The following is a 25,976-nucleotide window of genomic DNA, read 5'->3' as shown; positions in this document are numbered from 1 at the left end:
TGTTTAAAATGAGATCTGAAAAGACCTTTTGATAGATTCTGCCAGGTTTACAGTATTAAGTAAATATTTTTAAAGCGTGAACTGTACCTACAGTTCCTTTTATATTTTATTTCCCTTTCTAAATTGTCTAAGAAGTTGAAAGGGCAGGGAAAATAACTGAATCTAGCTGTTTGAGGAGACCTTGTTTAGAAGTCCTTTACTTTTCCCTCAAAAAGGGTGAGTAAGTTCTTTTAAGTGATGCAAAACCAGTCAAATATCAAGTTTGACTGGTGCCTTGTGTGAATTACTTCTAATTCAATTTTTGTACTTTTTCATTTCAATTGGGTGAGTAGAATGGTGGGTTTTTTTTGTCTTTTTAATAAAGAAAATGTATTAAACTCCTCTGTATTCTAATTTCTTTTCTAAAACGTCATTGAGGTATACGTTAGGCGTCTTCAAACATAATCACTTTAAATGAAAACTGTGGTTATTTTAGAACCAAAATCTTCATTAATAAGACATGGCTACATAGAAGTGTAATTAAAAATGGGTTCTAATTGTATTAAAACCCTCTTCTCTTACAGCCCCACCCTTTTTTTTTTTTTCTTTAAATCAGGGACGCTTTTCTTTTTACAAATAAGTTTTTATGTTTCCTGAGTAGAAGTAAATTTTATTTAAGTATTGAGAAAAAAAACTGTCATAAAAATTTTTGTACTTTGACAAATGTTTTTAACCAAGAGAGGTACCATGATCCATCAATTATGTGATTTGAAATTATATGAAAGTTATGTAAATACCCACGAAGCATAATGTTAAAGGAATAATCATACATATCCCTAAGAAATATTTCTATGAAATTTAATGCAATGAAGAATACCTGATTTTCCTTCATTGTGTAACATATACCCTCGTAGTTATTGACATTTCAATTGTAGTTGTCTTGTAATCATATCAAATGATATGTGATGCCAGTTTTATTTAGTTACGTGATACCTTAAAAAGAATGCTTAGTACAGATGAAGCTGTGTAATTAGTTTTGCAGATGGAGTGTTTGAAATTCAGACCACCAATTTTCAAAATCTGGATCTGAGTCTTGGAGAGACCGTAGGGGTGCATCCTGAAATGCTCCCTCCAGTCTGCATTAGATGAGTCAGGGATGAATAAGTACAGTGTCAAAACATGGAAGAAATGTCAAGATGTGATGGAGTATTTTGCGGAAAAGATACATTGCCTGTTAACCATATTTTTAATAAGCACTTCTCTTGTGTTTTTTAAGTAAACCAACTAAGGGATAATGTATTGCTGAGAGAGAGCGATACCTTTTTATTTTTTTAATGTTGTTTGTGGGAGGAGAAGGATTAGTATCCTAATTCTTTATCAGTGGAATTATCCTTTAATTTAAAACTGTATTTAGCAATTATGTATAAATATAGTTTATGATGGGAATCATAAATAGAAAAGGAGTTGTTTAATGTTGTTTACAGAGAAGTATGGTGCTCATGTTACATACTGCATTTATATTGTGTACATATGTTCAAGAATAAGTATGTGGTGCAATTAACATTTTTGGAAGGTTTTTCAGAAGTCTATTTCCTCCTTATCACATAAAGAGTAATACTAGGTCTAACTTCATTTCATATCTGCTGCCCTGTATTAACTGTGCTGTCCCACAAATGCTCTTATAAATGGCCTCACAGTTATATTAATTCTGTGAAAAAACATTTTGGTGCTTAATAGCAGTCATAAAAGCGAATTAAATATTAGGAAACATTAATAAGGAAAAGATAAGCAAAACAAAGCATTTTTATGCAACTGTATAAATTAATGATACATCCATATTTTGAATGTTGTATGAAGTTCTGGTAATTTCCAGTCTCAAAAGAATATATTAGAACTAGTAAAAGTATGAAGGATGAGAAGGGTGATTAAATATGGATTTCAGATGAGGAGTGACTTAAAGTAGGACCGTTCAGCTTGGAAAAAAGATGACCAAGTATATTTGAGGTAGACGTGAGTAAAGGGGAGAGTGTGACTGAAAACACTTGTTCTTTGCTTTTCAAAATGCAAGAACTTGAGGGCTGAAATGAAATAATCCTATAGCAGATGTATATCATGAGGAAACTGTCGGACTCATTACTATGGGATGTTAAGGATCCAAACAGATACGAGTTCAGAAACTAATCAGAGAAATTAATGGAAGGAAATCCATCAGCTTGTTGAAACAAAGATGTTATTTCTGTGTCACAAGTAGCAGGAGGCTGGGGCTCTGTAATGGAGAAAATTCAGTATATGCTTATCCCGTTCATTTACCTTTTGTAGATATTTGGCGTTTTGTCACTGGGATAGGTTAGGTAGACCTTTTTGCTGTTTTTATATTCTTGAACAGTAATTCAAACATTAACAGCAGGCAAACACAATGGAGAACTAGTGCAATAGTGAGCTAACCTTGTTCTCTGTGCAGCGACTTTCTACTGCAATAATTTGGTTTCATTTCCTTATGGGTTTCATCATTAGAAAGGTGGGTGTATGTTTTCCAAGTGCCGAGATACTTTGTGTAATAATACTGAGTTACAAAAATAGGGAAGAAACACACATACAATATTAGAATAAATCAGAATTTTCACTTTTATCTTGGCTGTGGGCACTTAACCCTAGTTATGTTGCCCTTCCCTCTGGATCATGTAAAGAGGTGAAAAAGGAAAGCAGTTGTACATAAAATAGTGTTCAGTTTGGGAAAGCTGAACAATTAAGATATCCAACAAGCTTGTTACGTAAGGGAAACTCTCTGACCACTGATAAATTGTTTCTTATGTTTATTCATCTACCTTTCAATTTCCTCCTTAAAATTATCCTTTGTGGTTGGAGTTGCGTCTGACCTCTCCTATTTTGCTGTATAATTTTGGCCTTTGTTCTCAGCTGTGTTATCTTCTACAAGTTAAAGAAAAGATTTCATTGAATGGCAAACTTCATAAGAAATTAAAAAGAAGGGGGGAAAAAAAAAGGCAATTAGGATGCACTTCTGGCTTTGTAAAAGAACAGTAATTGCAGCCTCTGTGGTACCTCCTTCAGCGGTTGAGGTCTTAGGTTTTATCCTTGTACAAAAAAAAAACAGTCTTAAATCATTAATGACAGCTAAAAACTCATGGGAGACCGATCATAAACCGGAAGATCTATCTTACACTACCCTGAGAGTTATTTAGAGAAGGAAAGAGGACAAATACCGACAAATCTGGTTGAAAAAAATCTTAATCTTACAAATGTAAGTATCAGCAATTGCCTTAATAACCAAGGGTAGCTTCTTGTAAAGACTTTAAAAAAAAATCTTCTCGTCCACTTATTAGGAGAAGAAAAATGTGACAAATTGTATAACTTCTCTTGATTTTTCTCAAAAGAACAAAAATACATTTATGGACTGGCTTTACTTGAAAATTTACATGATGATGATGATTAAACAAACCTCAGGCTACCAGAACTGAGAAGCCACAGGAGTTATATTGCCACTGATATGGAATCTTTCTGTTAATTTTCCCAACCCTGACACCTGTCAATTCACGTGTATGTCTAATGTGACGATATCCTTGTGCATTTTATCACATACTAAATAACATTATGCTGTTGCAAATTATTGTATTTACTGAGAAATCATTAATGCCTTTTGTACTAACTAATTAGATTTAGAAGTGTATTGTTAGGTATAAATTTAAATTTATATGACAGAATGCACTTATCAAGGAAACAGAGTAAGCTTTGAGGTAAAACTATGCTTAATTATACATTTGACCGTGCTTATTTATAAAATATAGTAAACAGGCATTTTAGTCATTAACAAGAATTAGGTAGGTTTTACAGGAAAACTTTGTTCAAGCTCCATTAATTACTTTAACTCAATTATAGATTATATTTTTTGTTATTATGTGCTAGAATCTGCATATCTTTTTAATAGAAGGAATGCTGACTGGGACTTCATCATTTACTGTTGGCTCTTTTTTCACAGAATCACAGATGCTAGGGGTTGGAAGGGACCTTAGGAGATCATCTAGTCCAACCCTCCTGCCAGAGTAGGGTCACCTAGAACAGGTTGCACAGGAATGCGTACAGGCAGGTGTTGAGTATCTCCAGAGAAGGAGACTCCACAACCTCTCTGGTCAGCCTGTTCCGGTGCTCTGTCACCCTCAAAGTAAAGAAGTTCCTTCTCATGTTCAGATGGAATATCCTGTGTTTCAGTTTGTGCCCACTGCCCCTTCTCCTGTTGCTGGGCACCACTGAAGAGAGTCTGGAACCATCCTCTTAACACCCGCCCTTTAGATATTTGTAAGCATTGAGGAGATCTCCTCTGTCTTCTCTTCTCCAGGCTAAACAGACCCAAGTACCTCAGCCTTTCCTCATAAGAGAGATGCTCCAGTCCTCTAATCATCTTCATAGCCCTCCCCTGGACTCTCTCCAGCAGCTCTCTGTCCTTCTTGAACTGGGGAGCCCAGAACTGGACACAATACTCCAGATGTGGCCTCACCAGGGCAGAGGAGAGGGGAAGGATAACCTTCCTCAACCTGCCGGCTGCGCTATTTTAGTGCACTTAGGGAAACTATTAGCCCTCTTGGCCACAAGGGCACTTTGCTGGCTCACGGTCAGCTTTTTTTTAACATCCTTTGTCACATTTTTCTTCTGTGATCTTTTAAGTTGTGTGTACTTGATGTGCCTGGGAATCATCCCACAGACTATTCTGAAGTAAAATCCACTGTTTTCCAACACTAAAATTCCATTTACTGTATTGTTCCAATTTATTCTAGTTGCAGAATGCATCTGTGAGTTAAAAAAAAAAAAATTGCTTTTACAATTACATTTTAATAATAACAAATGTTGTTATCCATGAAAATAAAAACCAAATGTTTTGATTTACTGGAGACTTCTGTTGACTCAAATCATCTATTAGTCTTTATAGGAAATGCATTCTGTTCACTTCTGTACGGAAGTTGGGGAAGCAGGAGTGTGTGCGTTCTAGGATTTTTCAATTGTGTTGTTTTAAAAACAGACATTGCTATCTGCACACGCATTTTGTGTAATACTGTTAGTTATACAATACAAATTAGATTAAAACCAATGTAATTATTGAAAGTTTAATGTTTCTTAGCCTTTCAATTTTTTGATGGTGTTCTCTAACTATTACACCTCTGCAAGTTTTGCTTTACAGTTAATACATTATTCAAACAATTTTAAAAAAAAAAGTATGTATATATTGTGACTCTTGAAAAAGTTTGTGGGGGGTTTTTTGTTTGTTTTTTTTTTTTTAAGCCACCATAAAGAAATTGGTAAATGGCTGAAAAATAAGTAAGGGATGCTGGTGACATATTAGATTTTCTGGTGCAAGCTACAGTGGTGCAAGTGCATCGTCGTATTAGCAGAAGGGGCTACAAAAGTAGTTGCAAAACCCATTTATTTTCTCAGAGTACATTTGGTTTGTGACTTTGGTAACTCTCAGTTGTACCGATTTCTGTTGCTTCTCTTCTGGCTTGGAAACAAAAAATAGGTTAAAGCAAAAAACAAACAAAAAAAGCACAACCCCAAAGCACCACCAAAGAACCTGTTTTAAAATGTAATCGGTAATTGCAGCCTGGAAATGAGAATTTTGTTATATCTGTCATGAGTTTATATTGTTTTTGCATCTGTATCTTGAGCTTAGAGTGAAGTTTGTGAAAGAAGAGAGCCAAGAATAGGCTATGAAGTCTTATAAGCAATATGAACTAGGCATATGTGTTTAGTAATACCTTGTTTCATGCTCCTTACGCTATGCTCATTCATTAGCATCTTCCTAGTCCGTAAAAATCAATTGTGAATTTTTGCTTTCACAGGTGTAGCAAACCTAAGCTACTTGGGGTTTGCCTATTAAAGTAAATGGTCATTAACTGTTCTCTTTTCGGAGGTAGGGAGGCCCCCTTACCTAAGAGGCTGATGTCTATTTGATTAACTCTAGATCAGAAGGAATGTATAAGGAGGACTAAACTAGACAAAGTGAAAACACGCTGGTGCTGTTAGTTCCAAGCTTGAGAATGGTTTTGATTTTACTTCCCTGAAAAAAACAAAAAAACAAAACAAACAAAAAAAACCCCAACAACTGCAAGTTCTGTTTTTTAGTCTTTCAGTATTCAGGTTCAACATCTTGAACTAAAAGCTCATGTTCTGCTGCTGCCCAAAAAGGTCTGTTGGATGACCATGAGCCAGCACTGTGACCTTGTGGCCAAGAAGGCCAATGGCATCCTGGGCTGTATTAGAAGGGGGGTGGTTAGCAGATCGAGAGAGGTCCTCCTTCCCCTCTACTCTGCCCTGGTGAGACCGCATCTGGAATATTGTGTCCAGTTCTGGGCCCCTCAGTTCAAGAAGGACAGAGAGCTGCTGGAGAGAGTCCAGCGTAGGGCAACTAAGATGATTAAGGGAGTGGAGCATCTCCCTTATGAGGAAAGACTGAGGGAGCTGGGTCTCTTTAGTTTGGAGGAGACTGAGGGGTGATCTTATTAGCGTTTATAAATATATAAAGGGGGAATGTCATGAGGATGGAGCCAGGCTCTTCTCGGTGGCAACCAATGATAGGACAAGGGGTAATGGATTCAAGCTGGAACACAAGAGGTTCCACTTAAATTTGAGAAGAAACTTCTTCTCAGTGAGGGTGACAGAGCACTGGAACAGGCTGCCCAGGGAGGTTGTGGAGTCTCCTTCTCTGGAGACATTCAAAACTCGCCTGGACGCCTTCCTGTGCAACCTCATCTAGGTGTTCCTGCTCCCACAGGGGGATTGGACTAGATGATCTTTTGAGGTCCCTTCCAGTCCCTAGCATACTGTGATACTGTGACACGGGTATAATAATAAATGGGAAGAGAGTCTTCCTGGTGACACAGCAACACTGGATCGGGAGAATGACTTCTGGGTTTGTGTTTTGGGTTAAGTATGGGAAATGCCTTTCTCGGTTTTCATTTCTGTCAGAAGTGACTGGATTGCTCTTCCAGCTCTCCTGAGTTGGTAAAATTTGTCCCATGTCGCACTTTAAAACTTTCCTCTTTCATTCCTTCTAAGTCAGGGCTTTTTCTTTCAAGGAGTCACAGTCTTGTGCTGATGAAGCTTTTATGAGGGCAAACATTTGACCTTTACCAGGCTAATTTCTGTCCTACACTGAAATCAAGCGTTCTTTACAGTTATGTAAAGAATGGCTAGAGAACTTTGTACCGAATAGCCCACTTCGTATTTTTAGTGTTTGGTTTTGTTTTTTTTTTCCTCTCCAAGCCTCAGTGCTACTTGTACTGCAGTTCTACAGCATTCTTCCTATAACAAATATAGTTCAAACCATGCCTTGACGTTGTGCTCTTTTTAAACTAAATAATAGACTGTCATTTCCATCCGTCAGGGTTTGGGGATTTTTTTTTTTTTTTTTTTTTGCTATGAAGTTCCAGCCAAAGAATTTCAACACCTCATCATGATAAAATCAGACACTCATCAGGACTCAGCACAGGGGACAGGTTTGCTGAGCAGCATAACAAAATTTTTACCCTTTCTAACATCAAAGCAGCTTATTATTTTGATACTAAGAATCAATGAAGACAGTCTGGAACAATATCTAAAGACACACATAACTCAGTTTAAATACGCAGGAACCTTTGTTTCTTTGGTACAGTTCCTCTAAGGTTTTTTTTTGGGGGACAGCTTGCTGAAGTGACTTCATGTTACCATTGCTGTTACTTAAGCATTGTCATTATCGTTAGGTAAATATTGACAACTGCTATTTTGCAGGGCTTATCAAATGAACAAGCATTTCTTCTGGGACTTGGGGAGTACTGGAATCATAGGACTAGATGGAATGGGTCTTGACAGACATATACCCCGTGTCTGTTACTGTCCATAATTAGGCGTTCTAACGTGCTTGTTTTCTTTGGAAAACCCTGCGAAGATCAAAGTTCACACCATGTATTAGAGCAGTGCAATGAGGAAGAGAATCAGAAGAGCAAAAGCAAGAAAAACCTCATGGCTTGAGATAAAGGCGGTTTAATAAGTGTGTGTGTGTTGGGGGTTGGGTAACAAGTGATGCAAAGGTGATCACTCCCCACCTCCCACAAGCAGGCCTATGCCCAACCGAAATGATTCTATGATTTTATAAAACGCAGCACCATATGGGCTGCCATGTGGAAGCTTAACTCCATCCCAGCCAGAGGCAGTACACAAACCTACAGGACAAGAAGAAAACATAAGAAATTAAAGGTAAATCTTTCACTGAAATATTTCTAAGCTTGCGTAATAACAAGCTCATGCTTGAAAGTATCAAAAATGAAGCTGAACGTGTTACTCCATTCATATTTTCTCAGCAGGTATAAAGGACATTTAAATTATTTTCTTTTCTACTTTAAAAATCGTCAATAAACTTATTAAGTAGTATTCACTTAGTGGCCCACTGCTGTGTGCATACTGTACATTAGTCAGGATAAAAATGTTTTTTGAACCTAAAATGAATGAAAGCTCCTTCAAAAAGGGTACGGTAATGTGGAGAATTATGTTCTGTTGCAGTGATTCGCATGAGAATCAGTCTTTTTAGTGCTGTCGTTCGGTTATAAACCATACTGTGAGCACACTGGGTAAGATTAAGCTGACATAGCTTTAGATGTGCCGGTCTCAACTAGTTGTCCTTTTATAGTCAGTGAAAAGTGTTACATTCCCAGGGAAAGATTTATTTCATCATAATTTTGCATCTAAAACCAGTGAGATGAATCACTTCCCAGAAGCACCTTTTTCTTTTCATTGATGTTAAAGAGACTTTTGAAAATTACCCCGGATACACATACCTGTAATCTGGATCTGTAAAGGACTCCATTCAACAATTAAACATTTGAAAACAAACAAACAAACCCCCCAAAAAACCCTGTATGTGCCATATCCACTTTAAGGTTTTGTAACTTGTGTTTTCCTCTGTAGTCATATTGATATATTTAGGTTAAAGAGTAGATGTGATCAGCAAAAATATTGGTCACCAAAAAGTTTAATTTGCTTCGTAGAATAATAGAATGGTTTAGGTTGGAAGGGACCTTAAAGATCATCGAGTTCATTTTGCATTCTAAACAGTTTTACCTGAAGAAACCTTCATTTTTGCAGCCAAAGAAGCATCTTCTGAAAGCCTGAATTAATTATTTACGAATTTAATGCTTTAGTTAATGACTGGAGAATAGTAACTTGTTTTTTTCTGCCTGGGTCCACCACCACTTTTGTCAGACTACTGTGTTTTAATGCTTGAATTGGAGCCCTGTCTTTCTAAAAGAAGCAGTAGCAGTCTGATTCCACGTATTTTAAACTCTCACTGGTGATCTTGAAATCCATTCAATGTTGTTTTGTAGAAAAGGTGTTCCTGTTTGAACAAGAATTATTCTGGAATGTTATGTGATGGCCTTTATTATCAAGGGTAAACAGTCTACTAATTTTCTCTTTAAAACAACTAATTGATTTGGAATTTTAAGAGATTCTCACTCCTATCCCAGCTGTTTTTTTCCATCTCTTTCCCTGTGGAAATTTGTGCCAAATGCCAAGTCAGCTGTTTTGCAGTGCCTAAAAAAATACATGAACATCAGGGAGAGGAAGAAAATTAATAATTTTGTTTACAAACTGCTTGCCTCCTATACTTACAAGGCAAGATTGTTTGTTCTAATTGTACTGTATGTATTTTAACCTAAAGTGGTTCTCACAAACTATTCCAAAACCGATGAGAATGATTGTCATATTGCCTGTGATATGCCCTCTTTCGTTCTTGGCTTTGGAAAAGGTAGAGCAAGTGTGACAGTAGTTAATTATGAGTGGGAAGGAAGGAGAGTCTTGGTGCAAATCTGACCTGGATGTTGTTAGAGTTGTAGTAATGATAACATTGTGATAATTCAGTTTTTCGGTGGCACTGTCTGTCTAGTACTGTAAAATTTATATTTTTGTTGAAATACAGGCAGGTAGGAATCAAACTTGAAGGAAACTAGGAAGGAGCGCTTCTTTCTAGCAATGAACAGGAAATGTAGAGGTTTAGATCTTTGAAGACTTTTGTTTATTGGTTCTAATGTACTTTCTTTGATCAAGACAAATATGTAAAATGCAATCTTCTTAATGTAGATGGGGAAAAAAGGTTTACGATAAAGAGCTTTGGTTTTGTTGTAGATAAGTACAAATTTCGCTTCATGCAGAATAAATGTGAAATGGAAAAAATATCTTTGTCTGCCGAAAAGTGTTTACAGATTAAATACAAGACAAGAAGTTGTAGGTGGTTATAGAGAATGCCTTTTTCTCTTTGTATGCATCCTTGTAATTAAGATGACAGTTGAAGAAACCCAAAACTCTGCTGAAAAAATGTATACTTAAGCATTAAAACTAAATTTCAGTTGTAAAGGTTAGTAGTTCTTAAGACTGCAAATCAGACAAGGAGTAGATAGAAATATGTGTAAAATATTACAAGTAAACAGAGATACCCAGTTCAGGTGACATGAAACTTCTTCCAAAGTATGAGTACAGAACATGGAAAAATAGAGTATTCTGAGAAATTTTTGATACTTTTATCTATTTAACATGAAACTAATTTATTTAATCTCCCTGTAGTTCAGATTTTCACATTTTATTGTTGTTACTGTTTATTTTTATCATTTTGTCATTCTTTCTTCAGCAGAATGCACTCTTTTTTTTTTTTTAACCAAAAAAATACCAAGTGCCTCTAAAATACCTTTTTGCACCTCACATGCTTCTTAAGATCCTTATGCTTGGCAGTTTTTTGGGTTTTTTTTGTTTTTTTTTTAATCACAGATGAAATTGTGTTGAAAAATCTTCATGTCTTCAGGGATTCTTTTTTTTTATAAAATCCTCCTAGAATAAGTTCTGACCTCTGCTTTCTTTGAATTTTTTTGCCATTCAGTAGCATTATCATCCTGATGTTCCATTTGTTTATTTCTTCTAAGATTGACTGCCATCTTTCCTTTCCTTCTGTGTTCATTTGATGGATTTTCAAGTTAAGAAGCCATCTATTGTTGGAGAAAAGAAGACTGAGAGAGACCTCATTGCTCTGGAGAGGGAGCTGCTGATCTCTTCTCCCTGGTATCCAGAGATAGGACGCGTGATAATGGTTCAAAGCTGCTTTACAGGAGGTTCAGATTTGAGATTAGGAAGCATTTCTTTACCAAGAGGGTGGGTCAAACACTGGAACAGGCTTCTTAGAGAGGTGGTTGATGCCCCAAGCCTGTCAGTGTTTAAGAGGCATTTGGGCAATGCCATTAAGAACATACTTAAATTTTTGGCCAGCCCTGAAGTGGTCAGGCAGTTAGACTAGATCTTCGTTGCAGGTCCCATCCAACTGAAGTGTTCTGTTCTGTTCTATTCTTTCTTCATTTCAGCCCATTCTTCAGAACTCAATTTAAAGAATCTGATTCTGAAGAATTCTGATTTTCACAAGTAAACAATTTAATGTTTGATGTTGAGCAGCACACGTTTTACTCCATTTTGACAACTGATCTGAATATACTATCAGGCTTACGTAGACAACTTTTTGATTTTGGGGTGTATTTAATCTGTGTTGTAGATCAAAAGGGGCATAAAAGACCAGCCTAAGTTCTGCATAGATGCGGCAGTTCAGGAGGAAGCACTTCTATTGCATAGCATAATAAATGGCAGAAGCTTGCTGAGGAATGGCCACAGTATTTTAAAAAATGGAGATTCTCAGTAATGCAGCTGCTTTTGAGGGTGGCGGTGTAGGTTCTTGGAGCAATTTGCAAGGAGTGTCAACCTGTCATTGTGAACAACCTTAGGGTAGGGAAGATAGCTGAATTTGCTTGTAACTGCCAGTTCAGTACTTCTTCAGGAGGAGTTATGTTTGTTGACCGTATTCATCTGACTTGGAACCATAATCTGAACATTAGCTTGCCGCTTTATTTCTTACAGCTGTGCTGTGAAAGATGCAGAATAGTTAAAAAGTGATACATGTGTTTGACAAAGTACGAGCAATAATTCAAGATACTTAATCACAGTGAAAGCATGTTCTTTACTGAATATTAAATGTTCGCTTGAAGAATGCAAATTAAGACTGTTTGACATAAGAAAAAAGATTGTATTTGAGATCTGTGATATGGAAACCGCACTGATTTATGATATGGTATACCGGGTCCTGTAAGGATTTCTATCTTAGTGTTCATATTGTACTCTAGCTGAAATTTCTCTTCTTACAGAACTCTTCCACATGTTATATTAAAAATAAGTTATTTTATGGCAGTATGATTTAACTTTTGTGTGTGGTACTGCATCCAGAATTGTACCCAAGTTATGAAGTTGCAAGTTCATTATGAATTTTTAGTTGCCTACTGACGGTTTTTAATGTGGCGTAGTTATTTAAAGTAGTACCTACAGAGACTCCAAGATCTCTTTTCTGGCTGATAATAGCAGATTTGAGAGCCTGTCATTTTGTGCATATGGGTAAAACTATAATAATGTGGTATTACTTTGCATTTACTAACTTTGAACGCTTCTTATGTGTTGTTGCCCGACCACTTGATATCAGAAAAATCTTTGCAGCTCTCAGTAGTTGGTGGTTTTTTAGCTACATTTAGTGATTTTTGGCTCCAACAATCTTCGTCCTTTCATTAGTATCTGCACTTGTTACCAACTCATTATTGCTGTGGTTCTCCACTGATAACCTCCCTCTATTGTGAAGACTGGTTATTCCTCTTTACCTACTGTCTTTTGCTTGGGAAATACAGGAGTAGAAATGTTGTTAGACAAAGCTTTTTTTTTTTTTTTTTATAGTGAATGTTCTACTTCTTTTCTTGGCTGAATTATATTTCTTTTTTTACATTTTAAAGCAGATGTGGTTGCTTTGTATTTCTTTTGAACACAATTTAACCATGGTAATTTATTTCTCTATACTCACTTCATTTTTCTCTGGATTTTCCTTGTCTTCTTAGACTTCTTTTTACCATGACTGTTAGTATTTTTGATTTATGCTGATTTTTAGCTTGACCACTTTAAAAAAGTAACCCTCTTAAATTTTAACCTTCTTAAATTTTTGCCATCACCATTTAATTAGCGTATTAATTTGTTTCCTTTATTGAGGAAGTTGATTTTAATGATAATTATGATCATTGCTGGTGGCTGAAATATGCTTAAGCTGCAGTTAAGGACAAATCAGTTACTTCTTAATGTTTTCTTTGGTGAAATAAGCATTCACTGTGATGGATGATAAATCTCTTGCTGCCAAATGGACAAGTGAAAAAATTGTAGTACTTCCTGGGTAGTCCATAGCCCAGTAGAAGATTCTCCATGAAACCAATCTTATTACCATTCAGTGTGGTTTTTGATGCAGATTTGATGCAGATTTTGATGCAGATCTTTTCAATATTACCTATTAGTATATTAATTTACATTAGCAAGCACATGGAGTTTGAATTATTTTTGTCAGTTGTGAATTATTTGTCTGCTTTAACAACTCTGTTATAGTTTATTAATTTACATTAGCAAGAATTTTACAATTAATAGTGTTTGAGGAACGAGAGATCAGTCTGTGTTGAATCTCTGCATTCCAACTGAGGTATTACTGCCTTTTTCCTTGTTCTTAGATCTTTGACAACTTAAACGTTGTCAAAACCAAGTGGTGGGATTCATCTCACTTAAATTAGGTATCTGAAAGTTGTATATCTAAATATTATCATGGAATTGTTGAGGTTGGAAGGTATCTCCGGAGGTTCTTTGATCCAACCCTCCTGCCCAAGCGGGGCGGACTGGAGCCGGTTGTCCATGTCAATGTCCAGGCAGCTTTTGAGTGTATCCAAGGATGGAAGCTCCACAAACACGATTTCTCATCCTCGATTTCCTGCATGGAAAGAAATGGAAAGATGTAGACACTTCCAGAAGGTGCTTCATTTTGTCGTAGAATAAGCAACTGAGAGAGTTTCATTGAATGTCTTGTACAGGTGCCTGTTTTGCTTCTGTCCATTTTTAACATAATCTCAGAGAGGCTCATCCAAGTGGAGGGAGATCTGAAGAAAACAACCACACAGATTGTGGGTGAAGTGTGCAGCGGTTACTGCTGTTTTCGGAAATAGGAACCCCACCTGGCTTTCTTGAAAAGTGTGTTTACCTCTGTAAAATTATTTAATGATTCTAACGAATGACCATAGAAATACCATGCTTCTAATTTTGACAGTTTTATTGCCTGCCCTTGGTACTTTTTATGTGTTTACCAAATATGCAAATATATCATCTGCAGTTACAAGTTCTAAACTAAAATACAAATCTTAATTAGCATAATAGTTTTATTTGAATGTAATTAAATGTCTCAGGAGAACTAGGGAGGCAGTCAGTTTATATATTTAAGATGTTAGAAGCTTTTATGTTAGAAAATTATAAATTGGTTATTAGCAGTTAATTGATAGAGAAAAAGTAATTTGTAAGTGGATGAAAATTTTGAATTAAGGTAGAAGCCAAGGCTAGTCCTTGCTCAGCTGTATTAATTCTGTCTGAAGGTTGGGTCTGAAAGAAGACTTTGAATATTTGGATAGGTTTAACCATCAAAAAAAAGAGCTTGCATAGTATTTCAGCTTGCTTCTCGTTTGGAGTTTAATTTGAAGGCGATACCAACTGCTTTTAAATAGGCTTTGAAATAGCCTTCTATTAAAAGTGACCGTTGAAATTATGCACTTATGAGAGATGAATTCTTTGAATATCTCTAATTTAAAACATACTATTGCAATTTTAATTATATAACTTCCTGAAACAAATGGAAAAGAATGTCTTAAAATTGTTTTAGAATTAATTTATTCTGTTCTTTGCCTTTCTGAATAAGGTAATATATTTGCAGCTATTGAAATTTAACAGTGGTGACTTCAAAATTCTTCAAGATTACTTGGATAAAGTAGGATGCATGAGACTCAGGCTTTGTTTCCTTCAGAATTGAAAGATGTTTTTGCCATTAAAAGGGGATTATTTTTTAAAACTAAGTTTTATATTCAGTTCAGTAAGGTGTTTTGAGTTCATCTTTTTGAAGTTATGCAAGTGACTAATTGAAATTCGTGAGTTCCATCCCTTAAGATATAGTTGGTCTTGATTATATCTTTTGCAAATTATTGCTAATTCTTTTTTTTTTTTTTTTTTTTTTTTTCTCTCCCTCCTTAAAATGTGCCTGGTGGTTGTGCTATTAATTGGAGCTCGGGACATTGGGTAGCATTTTGCAAGTATCTGGCTAGATAGGAGTCAGGCTGTGATTTCGTCAGTGCTGCTGTTAAATCACTTTTCAGCTGAGTGCTTGTTCCTCTCCCAATGCTGTCTCTCCCTTACACCAGCAGTAGGTTTCCTTGGCCTCACGGTGAATTGATCTGTGGCATAATTAAGCAATTTTTCCGTGTCTGTTGTGGTCCAGAGCAGATCACTGATTCTTTTTCTGAGCGTGACTGCATGACTATTTGTGTGGTACAATGGAAAGGGCAGTAAGGTCTTGCGAACGCGTAACTAAGGAAAAATGTTGGTTTATATCAGGAGAAAACATAGCTAAGTCATTTTCAGTGTCTTTTTTATTTCAGAGTAGGTAAATTTCTCTTCAGAGAACTGTAGGAAAGCTTCAATTGCTTTTGAGCTTTTCAGGTTCTGCAGCTTCTGTGCTACATCTCTCTGGGTCAGGCTAATTACTTTATAGGAAGGAATACTTCAAATATCTTTTGATTTTATTTTATGAAAGTGTTGTATTCAGCACTATGTCGAAATTAAAGGTAATGTTTCATTATATGTATATTTTGTACCAGCTATGTTTTGCACAGCGTGATTGTTGACTTGCTGCCTTCCAAATCATAGCTCTGAGTTTCCCTCTCAAAATTACCTCTCTCATCACGCAAAAAATATCCAGTGTTGGTCACAATGCAGATATGAAAGACACTAAACGATGTATTTCACATTGTGACGCTCTTCTTCTTTTCTTTTGTAGCTGGTTGGTGGCGAATTTGATCTAGAGATGAACTTTATAATCCAGGATGCAGAGAGCATTACGTGCATGTCAGAGCTTTTGGAGCACTGTGATGTAACGTGCCAAGCAGAAATCTGGAGTATGTTCACAGCCATTCTACGTAAAAGTGTCCGTAATTTACAGACTAGCACAGAAGTTGGCTTAATTGAACAGGTACTGCTGAAGATGAGTACTGTGGACGACATGATTGCAGGTATAAATTGCCAACCGATAAAATAATTATTGCATTCTTGAACTGTCAACGTTTTGTGATTATGGAAGGGTTCGGGATGTCTTGGGTTTTACTTAATGTGATATTTTGGTTAGTACTGCTAGTCAGAAGTGCTTTTTTCGGAAAAATTACAAAAATATATTCTTAGCTTAAAAGGGTAGATACATTGTTTAAAATAACCGCTTGTTAGTTCATCTGAGAAGATGATATCTTAGTGACAAAAAAAAGCAATTTTGAACATAATTAAGAACAGTACATGTTATACTTCTTAACTGCCAAGGTAACATTTTCGTTTTTAAGTGCATTGATCATTTTGGATTATTCAGATGTTAGAATTGTTATGATGATCCACTTTAAACATAACCTACATCTGACAGCATATCAGAAATTATTCATAGCTTTGAATGCTTGACATTCGGATTATGTTAAACAACCATTTCATAATGCATAGCTGTGCTCCTTATACTATCTCTTCACTTTTTATAGTTGTGGGTTTTAATGTCCTATAATTTTTTACAGCATTAAAAAAATAGCATACTTTGTTCATTTACTGGAAATAAGTGACGAAGTTGTTGCACAGATAAGGGTTTCAGAATACTTTTGAAGGAGTTTATGTTATTCCATACTATGTCCTTTCAGTAGTAGGGTACAGATTGTAATCTTGAATTGCTTGGTTAACAGCAGGTTTGGCTATCACTTTTAAATATGGCATCTGAGAGCTACGTATGATTACTGTTTATCTACTTATTTTTCTTGGGGAGAAACTTAAGCCAAGCAGTTTCTTTCAACTCACTGTAAAAGTAGTTCGTAATATTTATATAGTCTGGGACTGGCAGTCGGATACGTAAATTGTGAGGCATTATTGAAAGACTGAAGAGGTTTGTCTTCCATAACTCTAAGATTTTAGTTTATGATCCGATTCCTGACACGTATACAGGTTTTGTGGAACAGCAAACCAGCAAGGATTTCAGACCAGAAACAAGAGGAGGATAACAGCAGCGTGAAAACTGGTTTATTCAGGGATGCTTTTGTCCTTGCCTTTTTTTCAGTATAAAGGTGTCTGTAATAATAAGAATTTGAAAAAGCTGCAGTCTGTATTTCAAAGCAGGTCTTAGCGAACACCTTGTTGATTAGAAATGTACGTGTAAATGCTAAAACCAGAAGTGTTATGCTAAATATTGTACTGTGAGATTCAGACTGAAGTATAACGGATCAATTGATTCACAAACCAGTGTTTTTCACCAGGTATGTTTTGTTTTGCAGGGCTTGTGAATATGTCAGAGTAGCATAAGGGCAAAGATGTTTTGTTCCACGTTAAATATAAGACATCAGTTGATGAAGACAAACGTTTCTATCTTGAAGTTTTTCAGGGTTTCACTCATGGATTTAATATGTGCTTACATCAGTAATCTAACCGATAAAATTTGTCCAATTTGAGCTCCCCCAGATAGTGCTTCTGGATGTAGCATATATAACTGTAACGATGTCCCCATTAGAGAGATATTTTTAAAAATGCTTAGCTAATTGTAGAAGTGAGAAATCAAGAGTATAGGATCTGACTTCCAGGAGCACTTGGGAATTGAAAAATCACTCTGAATTTACAACTATTAATGTAAGCCAGGGGTAGTACATTAATAAAAAAATTAATGGAGCCTCTACCCCATTAATCTTTTCATGAGAGTGGTCACACAGTACTTCAGAAAGAGACCTTCTGCAGAAGAAAATATCAGTAAATTTGCTCTTCTGTATACTTACATGGACAAAGAGAGCACATATTTGATTTAAAATCAAAACTGAAAATTGGAATTCTGATGGCATTTTAGCTCTGCAACGTGTGTTGAATCTGAATAGTCTTCTATATATTATGAGCAGGGATCACGCTTTGTATGGCTTTTCTCTGATAACTGTAAATAGATGAGAATGTGGGTTTTTTGAGAGTTTTTCTGACAAAGACATAAAAGCAACCAAATTTGTCATTTTGCTTTTACGTCTTGACTTCTGCAAGCCCTTCACCACCCTTTTATAAATGGCAACACTGTTGGTAATAAGTCAGAAGTAGTTAATATGGTCATGTAATAACTAGTTCAATGGTAGACACTTGATGACAAAATTGGTGACAACTAATGCAGTATCTGTGTTGCCTAATTTGCTATGCAGATGTTGAGGTCATAATTGACACCAGATGACTGTAGAACTGCTTTGCCCCAAATATGTCTATGAACTTTCCAAACCCAGAGAATAAAGTAAACGATTTTATGGCAAAATGATTTTTAACATTCAGGGAGGATGTTTTGAACGAGAGCCATGTTAGTGCTTACTCCTATGAAGTTAGTACCACTTTATTCCCAAAACAGTACTTTGTCAGCCCGATGTTTTGCAATTGGCTTTTATCATCTGTAAAGGGTACAGGTTTTCTGCTTTTTTATTTATTTTTTATGGGAGTTGTTTGTTTGTTGGTTTTTAGGTCATCTCACTTGTTCCTTTGTGAAATGCTGTGATTAGAACTAGATAAGGTTTACATAGACAAGACAGGCATAACATCCGTTTTGTGTTCTGACAGAACGATTTCAGGACCACTCTAAGTCTGAAGCCACTCTTCTCTGGTTTTATGAAAGTAGGACAACAGCAAATAAACATGTACCCAATCTTCTGCAGTGAGAACTTGTCTGTTTAGAGGAATGCTGTCAGATTCTTGAGGCTTCGCTGCACCATCAGTATCTCACTCCTTGAGATTTTGCAGATTCGGCCTTAATCACCTTGAAAGTCTCAACTGCAATCCCGATGGGATCATTGCCACTTGTATTCCAATTTGCTTTCCAAGAAGCATCATCTGTCAGAAGTCATCTTTGTACTATGATAATCTGTTATACTGACAGGGGACGGTCAGCCGTTTTATCAATGGTTAAGGGGAAAAGAGTACTAAAATACTCTCTTGCTTTTTTTTTTTTTTTTTTTTTTTAACAACTGCACGGGATCTTCCTTGAGGGATTCACTTTTTTAGAGTTCTCTGTTTGCAGGTGATGAGTAATGAAGCAGATCATCTGCTCTGAGAGGCTCTTTGGGATAGTGTGCCTGTCGTACCTTCAGAGAAGTCTGAATGGTAGATGGGAAAGTAGTCTGAACTCATACAGAGTGGGTATGTCTCCCTTGAGCCCTCTTTTCTTTCCCGCAGCTCTGTTGTGATGCTGTAGGTAATTGTTCTAAAATTGCTGGAACTGAGTTCTTAAGCACTGAAACAGTTCCTAGTTCTTAAGCAAAATTGTTAGGCTTTGACTGCTTTGCCATTAATGGGCTGGTAATAAGCATTTCTCTTTCAACTGGTTCCAAAGAAAAACTGCAAAATTATCACATTCTCTATTGCCAACCTGTAGAAATTAATTTACTTCACCAACAGAGCTAAAATTCACAATTTCATGGCTGTCTTACTAAAAGGTTAAGGAGGCATGAGGGTAGTTTTCCTGGAGTTGCATTTCCAATGCTGTTTAATATGTCTTCTAAAGTTAATGCCATACCATTCATTTTGATATATGCTTATTGTTACTTGAGAGACAGGCAGTCTCTTCTACCATTGTATTTTCATATTAAAAGACTGAATTAAACATTCCTTCAAGTTTTCTGGTTAATTTATAGATCATGTACAAGCTGCTTGGTGTGAAAGTTGTCAGAAGGTGCCATTAACAGAAATAAAATCTGTTGCATTCAGTGTGTTTTAGAAATGCATTGAAAATGAGAAACCCTGCCTGTTTTCTCCTTCTGGGTTTAATATTATTTTACAGAATCTTGTTTCTGAAATGAGATCATAGATACCAGTTATATCTGTGATCTTATTTAATATTAAAAAAAAATGAACTAAACATTAAAAAATCCAATTGTAGTATGTTTTGTGACCTTTGTCTATTTATAGATGAGTGGATTATTAGGATTTATAAACCAGTTGTGGATTGACTCTTTTATATGAAATTTCTATTAAGTATGATTAAAGTTATGTAATGGAGTATAGTTCTTTTTAAGTCTGTTACATTAAACAAGAAACAAACCTTCTTTAGAGGTGTCTACAACAATATTTTTAATTAGCATTAAGTGCTTCGACTTCCACAGATGTTCTTTGCTTTATGCTTACTTGTTACATACTGGGCTTCAGTCTTGCAGGTCTTTGTTTTACCCAGAGTTATGTTGTTAGGGAGCTTACATTTATTCCTCTCCATTAATGTTTTATTCATTATTTATAAATATGTATTTCTAATGCCTGTGGTTATCAACATCTTCGGTAGAAATAAGAAATTTTCTGTGCCATGAGGTAGTACAGGGCTCTACCTATGAAACAAAGCAGCACGTGTTCAGTAATTTTAAAAATCTGCCGATCATTTCTGTGTTTGACTGTATTAATTTACGCTTTTGTCATCTATTTTAGAAGGTTTTTTTTACTGATGTTCAAATTTTCACTAAACAACTTTTCTTCTACACAATTTTTCTCTGTAAAGGAAGCAAAATTTGAAAGTAGCTTGATCAAAAAAGCAAGCTAAGACTACAAAATAAGAAATGGTGAATTCTCAGCCAGTGATTAGCGTTCACTTGTGCTGATTTCCCTTTCTGAGTTTTCAGTGTGTCACTGTTCTCAACTTCTGATCACGTACACTATGTGCAATCACTGCCGGCTTCACATCGCGGGCTGGAGGCCCTACAGCGAAGGGAGCGGGCGCTTGTAGGTCTGGGGGAGGAGCTGAGTCATAGAATTCACCATCACAAAAGACAAGGGGTTTTAGTTTCCTTAGCTTTATTTTGCTTTCCCTTGACAAATTCTGTCACAAATATAAGGGAAGATGAAGTAAACTCTTCCTTTAAAGAACCGCGGAGGGTGGGGAAAAGGCCATACTTGGACATTAGGAATATATTCAGATGTTTCAGTAAAAATGTCTGCAAGTTACAATGTTTTTCTTTTGCCTTTCCTGACATGCAGTTTCATTCACTGAACAGCTTACTATGTCTCCTGTAAATGAAACGATATTTCATTCTTTGCACGTTTCTTTTGCTTACCGAGGACCAAAGGTTGGTTTCACGGTGGAACAAGTTAATCAGATATTGATGGTTTTACTCAAAAACACACATGTAGGGATTTGCAGGGAGAAAATGTGTTTTAAAACAAAATATCAATGTGAAATGTCCTTGAAAAGGATGGATGCTTTTTAAGACTACTCTTTGTCAGCACCTATAAGACTTATCCTAAGACTCTCCTATAAGACTAATGAACAAGGAGAGCAGGTAGCCCTGAAAATAAGACATAAGCTTATTCATGTCCTCTGCGAGTTTTATGGGCGAAATTTTCTGATTGTTACTATTGTCATAGCTTTTTAGTTTTGGAAACTCTGTACTTCACTGCTTGATCTCTGACTTACATTTCTTATGCCACATTTGTGAAGATAAGCAAATTGTTTTGCCTCCTGCTAGAGGAAGTAGTAATTCTTAGTAGCGCATTTCATTGCAGAAGTAAGTGTGGAATATAAGGTGAGGTCCAGCGTCCCACAAGCTAAGAAATCCTTAAAATGAAATTCTGTGTTTTAAAATGAAGATCCAAGCGCTAGCAGTAATTTTAAAGCTGATATTCTCTGAAAGGCAGGCTATGTAATGCTGTTACTTTAGATGTTTATGGGTTTTGAGATGTTTTAATGAAAGCTGTGTTACATAAATTCGTTAGCAGTTTTGATCACTTATTTTTATTGTGGTCTTCTATTGTTTTCGCACTATGATTTTTTGAGGGGTTTTGGTGTTTGTTTGTTTTTTCTGACCTTTCATTCTGCTAAAAATTGGAAGCATTATCACTGTAGCAAAACTGTGGGAACCATACAAATTCTCAGTATAATGTGCTGTGCTTAAGTTGAAGAATAATGTCAAGCATCTTTTAGGTCAGAAATTTTTTAAAAACAATAATGTCAGAGGAATGAAGAAACCCTTATCCCAAAAGTACGTAACAGAAAGGAGCAAGCAAGAAGTTCATAATGTATGATAAATGTTATGAAAGGGGAAGAATTAATTCCTAATAAATTTAATACATACTTTGTTCAAAGTCTGGTGCAAAATCTAAAACTGCGTATGTAAATGTATTTTTAAAATAACTACAACAATAAGAATATGAAATCCTTTGTAAAATATTTAAGGCTACTAAGCTTGATATTTTAGAATTTGCGAATACACTTAAAGGTATTAACTTTTTCAGCTTTTTTGTCAAAACAATGAAATTCAGAGTTCAGAATAACTTTATTTTCCTTTGAAGATCTTCTAGTTGATATGTTGGGGGTTCTTGCCAGCTACAGCATCACTGTCAAAGAGTTGAAGCTTTTGTTCAGCATGCTTCGAGGCGAAAATGGAATCTGGGTAAGCTGTGATCAGATAAAGCATTAAGTGTCATTCCATTAGAGCCTGAAGTTAACATAAATTGTCTCCTGGGACATATAAACTTGAATAATTTTTTTGTGTTGATTGAACATATATTTATGAACTATTTTTGCTAACTACTTTAGAGTTAACTTGCTGTGTTGTTTCAAAACCGTCCAGTTTCCGTTGTAGCCTAGAGAGTACAAAAATGGTTCTATTGACTTTTGTGCAATTTTCTTGTTTTCACAGCCAAGACATGCGGTTAAACTATTATCAGTCCTTAATCAGATGCCACAGAGACATGGGCCTGATACCTTTTTCAACTTCCCAGGCTGCAGTGCTGCAGTAAGTTTTCAACCCAAAATACCACAACTTGAGGAATAAATAAATTGCTCCTCATTGGCATTTCCTTTCATTTGGTTTTGGAAATTCTCATAAAGGAAACAAGAGGGGAAGTACGTGCTTAAGTAGTGTAGACCTTGCCTTCCATAGGTTTGCAAGGTAGTTGTAGTATTAAGAAGTTGCACTTGTGAGATTGGAATGTAAAATAGCAAATTTTTGTCTGAAGAAACGATCACAAAAGCGAAAACTGAAAATTCCAAACCCCAATATTATTTTATTTGAATAATGTAATTAATATTATATAAATCAGAGGCTTGAGGAAATTATAGGTATAAGCTTGTGCATGTCATCACAGTTTACAGTGACAGCTTGGTCGCAATTTTTATTGTATCTTTTTCTTCTTGTCTGAATTCCATCAGTTGTTTCTTTTCCCTCAAGACAATGATTTAAACACAGTCTTCTTCTGGCTTTACTTTTTGAGAGGACTTACAATGATGAAATTCTATTGCTTTCTAAACATTCTCAAATGGATATTCTCTGTTCCATTTACTGCACGTATGTTCAGAAAAACCTACAAATAAATTCAAATATCGTATGCAGATTTATAAATACAATTATTAGGGCAGTAAATACAAATCCTTAAAGAGGAGAAATCAAGATCTGAGGTTCAATTCCATTCTGATATGGAATAGTATATGCTCATGGTAGAACTTGGAATCTTTTAAGGGCAAATAATCCTGGCATCCCTGTCTTTTAATGCCCGTGCATGAAGGGTGGTGGGAGCATCCCTTGGGCTGTTCTACTTGTATTTCCTCAATAGCACCGATTGATAGTTTTCTTCAAGCATAAACCACCACCTCCTCTTCTTTGTGAATACAGCTGTTGGTGTGGTAGATTGCATCAGGGAAATAAACTGGCTGCAAATCACTGTTTTTCACCTGGTTATTTTTGGCTAGGTCACTACCCTGATCTTATTTGATATTCAGCTGCACAAACAGATGTGTCAGCAAAAGACACGGGACAGATTGTGTAAGGAATTAATTACTGAGTTTTGAAAGAGAGAGTTTCATTTGCTACTGCTAAATTAAAACCACAGTTAACCTCTCCTAAAAGTACATGCAGCAGCAAAACAGCTGTTACAGAATATGAATGTCTACAATGACACATACTGCTTTGACATTTGTGGGCTTCAAAGGCAAATGCTGATGAATGTCTCTCTTAAATTTAATTCTGTATTAAAACTTCAAAAAAAGTTTTGCAGGGGAAGAATTTCAAATATTCCTCTCTGTCCAAAAAGATGCATCAATTCTTGGAAATCATATTTAAAATTAAGTTCTCAGTGCTGACAGTTTTACATGGCCATAAAGTGTCTTGATTGAAATGAACAATAGGCATTGAAAAAAAGAAAAGAAAAGGCTCCAGGGAGACTTTATAGCAGCCTTCCAGTACTTAAAGGGGGCCTACACAAAAGGTGGAGAGGGACTCTTTGTCAGAGAGTGTAGAGATACGACAAAGGGTAGTGGTTTTAACCTGAAAGAGGGTAGATTTAGATTAGATATTAAGAATCAATTCTTTACTGTGAGGGTGGTGAGGCACTGGAACAGGTTGCCCAGGGAAACTGTGGATGCCTCATCCCTGGAAGTGTTCAAGGCCAGGCTGGAATGGGGCTTTGAGCAACCTGGTCTAGCGGGAGGTGTCCCTGCCCATGGCAGGGGGGTTGGAACCCGATGATCTTCAAGGTCCTTTCCAACTCTAACCATTCTATGATTCTATAATTATTTCTGTATTCTGGGTTGGGATCTTGTTTCACGTGTCACTCATCATTGACTGTGCACCTGTAAATCAAGAAATAGGAGTTTCAGGTTTACGTTTCTTGAGTAGTGCATGTTGGATTACATTATGACATTCTGGAGAGGAGTCATCCTCTGAAGTGGACCAAGGGCGATTACTTATAAAATGACCAAAACAATGCAGCACTCATTAGAAGAAAGGGAATGGATAGGACCTAGTTTACTAGCACTGAGTTCAAGTTTTCAGGTGTGATGCGCAGTGGGCATCACACAGAGACATCAGACAGCTAAACAGCATAGTGTTTACCTGACATGATAAATATCGGATTGGTCCTCTTTAAAGTTGGGTGCATGCTCCTTGTCTGTTGATCTGATGGTGACATTGGCTTCACTGTCCCAGCTGAAGGGCTCTTCCCAGTACCGTGTTACATCTCTGCCAGTCTTAGAAGTAGCACATTAGTCACTCCATTAGGAGGACACCTTGTGATGGTGGTAGTATTCCCAGATGTTGTTCCTGTTTGTCATTAAGCAGCAATTTTCCTGTTTCAGGCAGGAAGCTCCCTCTCAGAAGGTGGGAGTGATATGCCAAAGGAATTCCTTGAAGTGTTTTGTACTGAGCAGTTGGTACCAGGCTAGTAGCCGAATTAGTGTTACTTCTTTTGTCTAGTCAAACGCTAGCATAGTCTGAGCACATTGCTGTATCTATTTACAAAATTTACTGAGTTCCCTATTATTCTTAATTACGTGATTCTCTGCACTTAGAACTTTTTCAGCAATTGCCTCGCATATAAACTTAAGAAAAAGTCTGTACAATTTTTTTACGTACTTGACTACATTGGCATAGAATCTTAATGTGGTTATTGTGACTCTATTGCCAAAAGACTTGTGTCTGTTCTCATTTTAAGCAATAAATGAGTTTGCTACAATTCTTTGTAGCCTTCTGTATGAAGCAGGACAGTACAAAATTTGAGCACTCCTGAAAAAGTATTTCCAACTGTGACTAATAAGTATCACACAGAATCATAGAAGGGTTGAGGTTGGAAGAGACCTCTGGAGGTCATCTTGGCCAACCACCCAGTACTGAAGCAGAGCCACCTAGAACAGGCTGCCCAGGATGATGTTCAGATTGCTTTTGAGCATCTCCAAGGGTGGAGATTCCGCAGACTCTCTGGGCAGCCTGTGCCAGGGCTCAGTCAGTATCAGTGGTGGCTTTGATAAGAACACAGTACCATCAGTGCAAGGGCTAATTAACTAGGCTTTATTATTTTAAAGTGTAGTGAGTGCTTAAATTAATTTA

General features: G+C 36.3%; 1 protein-coding gene across 4 annotated transcripts in view; it reads left to right on the top strand.

Moving 5' to 3' along the window:
* The window catches only part of NBEA (neurobeachin), a gene marked incomplete at its 5' end in the record, with an annotated part of 525,299 nt that overhangs the window by 78,075 nt on the left and 421,248 nt on the right, over positions 1-25,976 (top strand). For all 4 annotated transcript variants that reach the window (XM_082492157.1, XM_082492158.1, XM_082492156.1 and 1 more), the window contains 3 exons: positions 15,929-16,160; positions 22,447-22,547; positions 22,797-22,892. In XM_082492157.1, the coding sequence (XP_082348283.1) occupies positions 15,929-16,160; positions 22,447-22,547; positions 22,797-22,892 (429 nt within the window). The remainder of the gene's footprint in view (positions 1-15,928; positions 16,161-22,446; positions 22,548-22,796; positions 22,893-25,976) is intronic.

The sequence above is a fragment of the Vanellus vanellus genome, assembly GCF_965231255.1.
Source record: "Vanellus vanellus genome assembly, chromosome: 1".
In the NCBI taxonomy this organism is placed as follows: domain Eukaryota; kingdom Metazoa; phylum Chordata; class Aves; order Charadriiformes; family Charadriidae; genus Vanellus; species Vanellus vanellus.
Note: the sequence above shows the minus strand (reverse complement) of the source record. Positions and strands in the feature narration are given on the sequence as shown.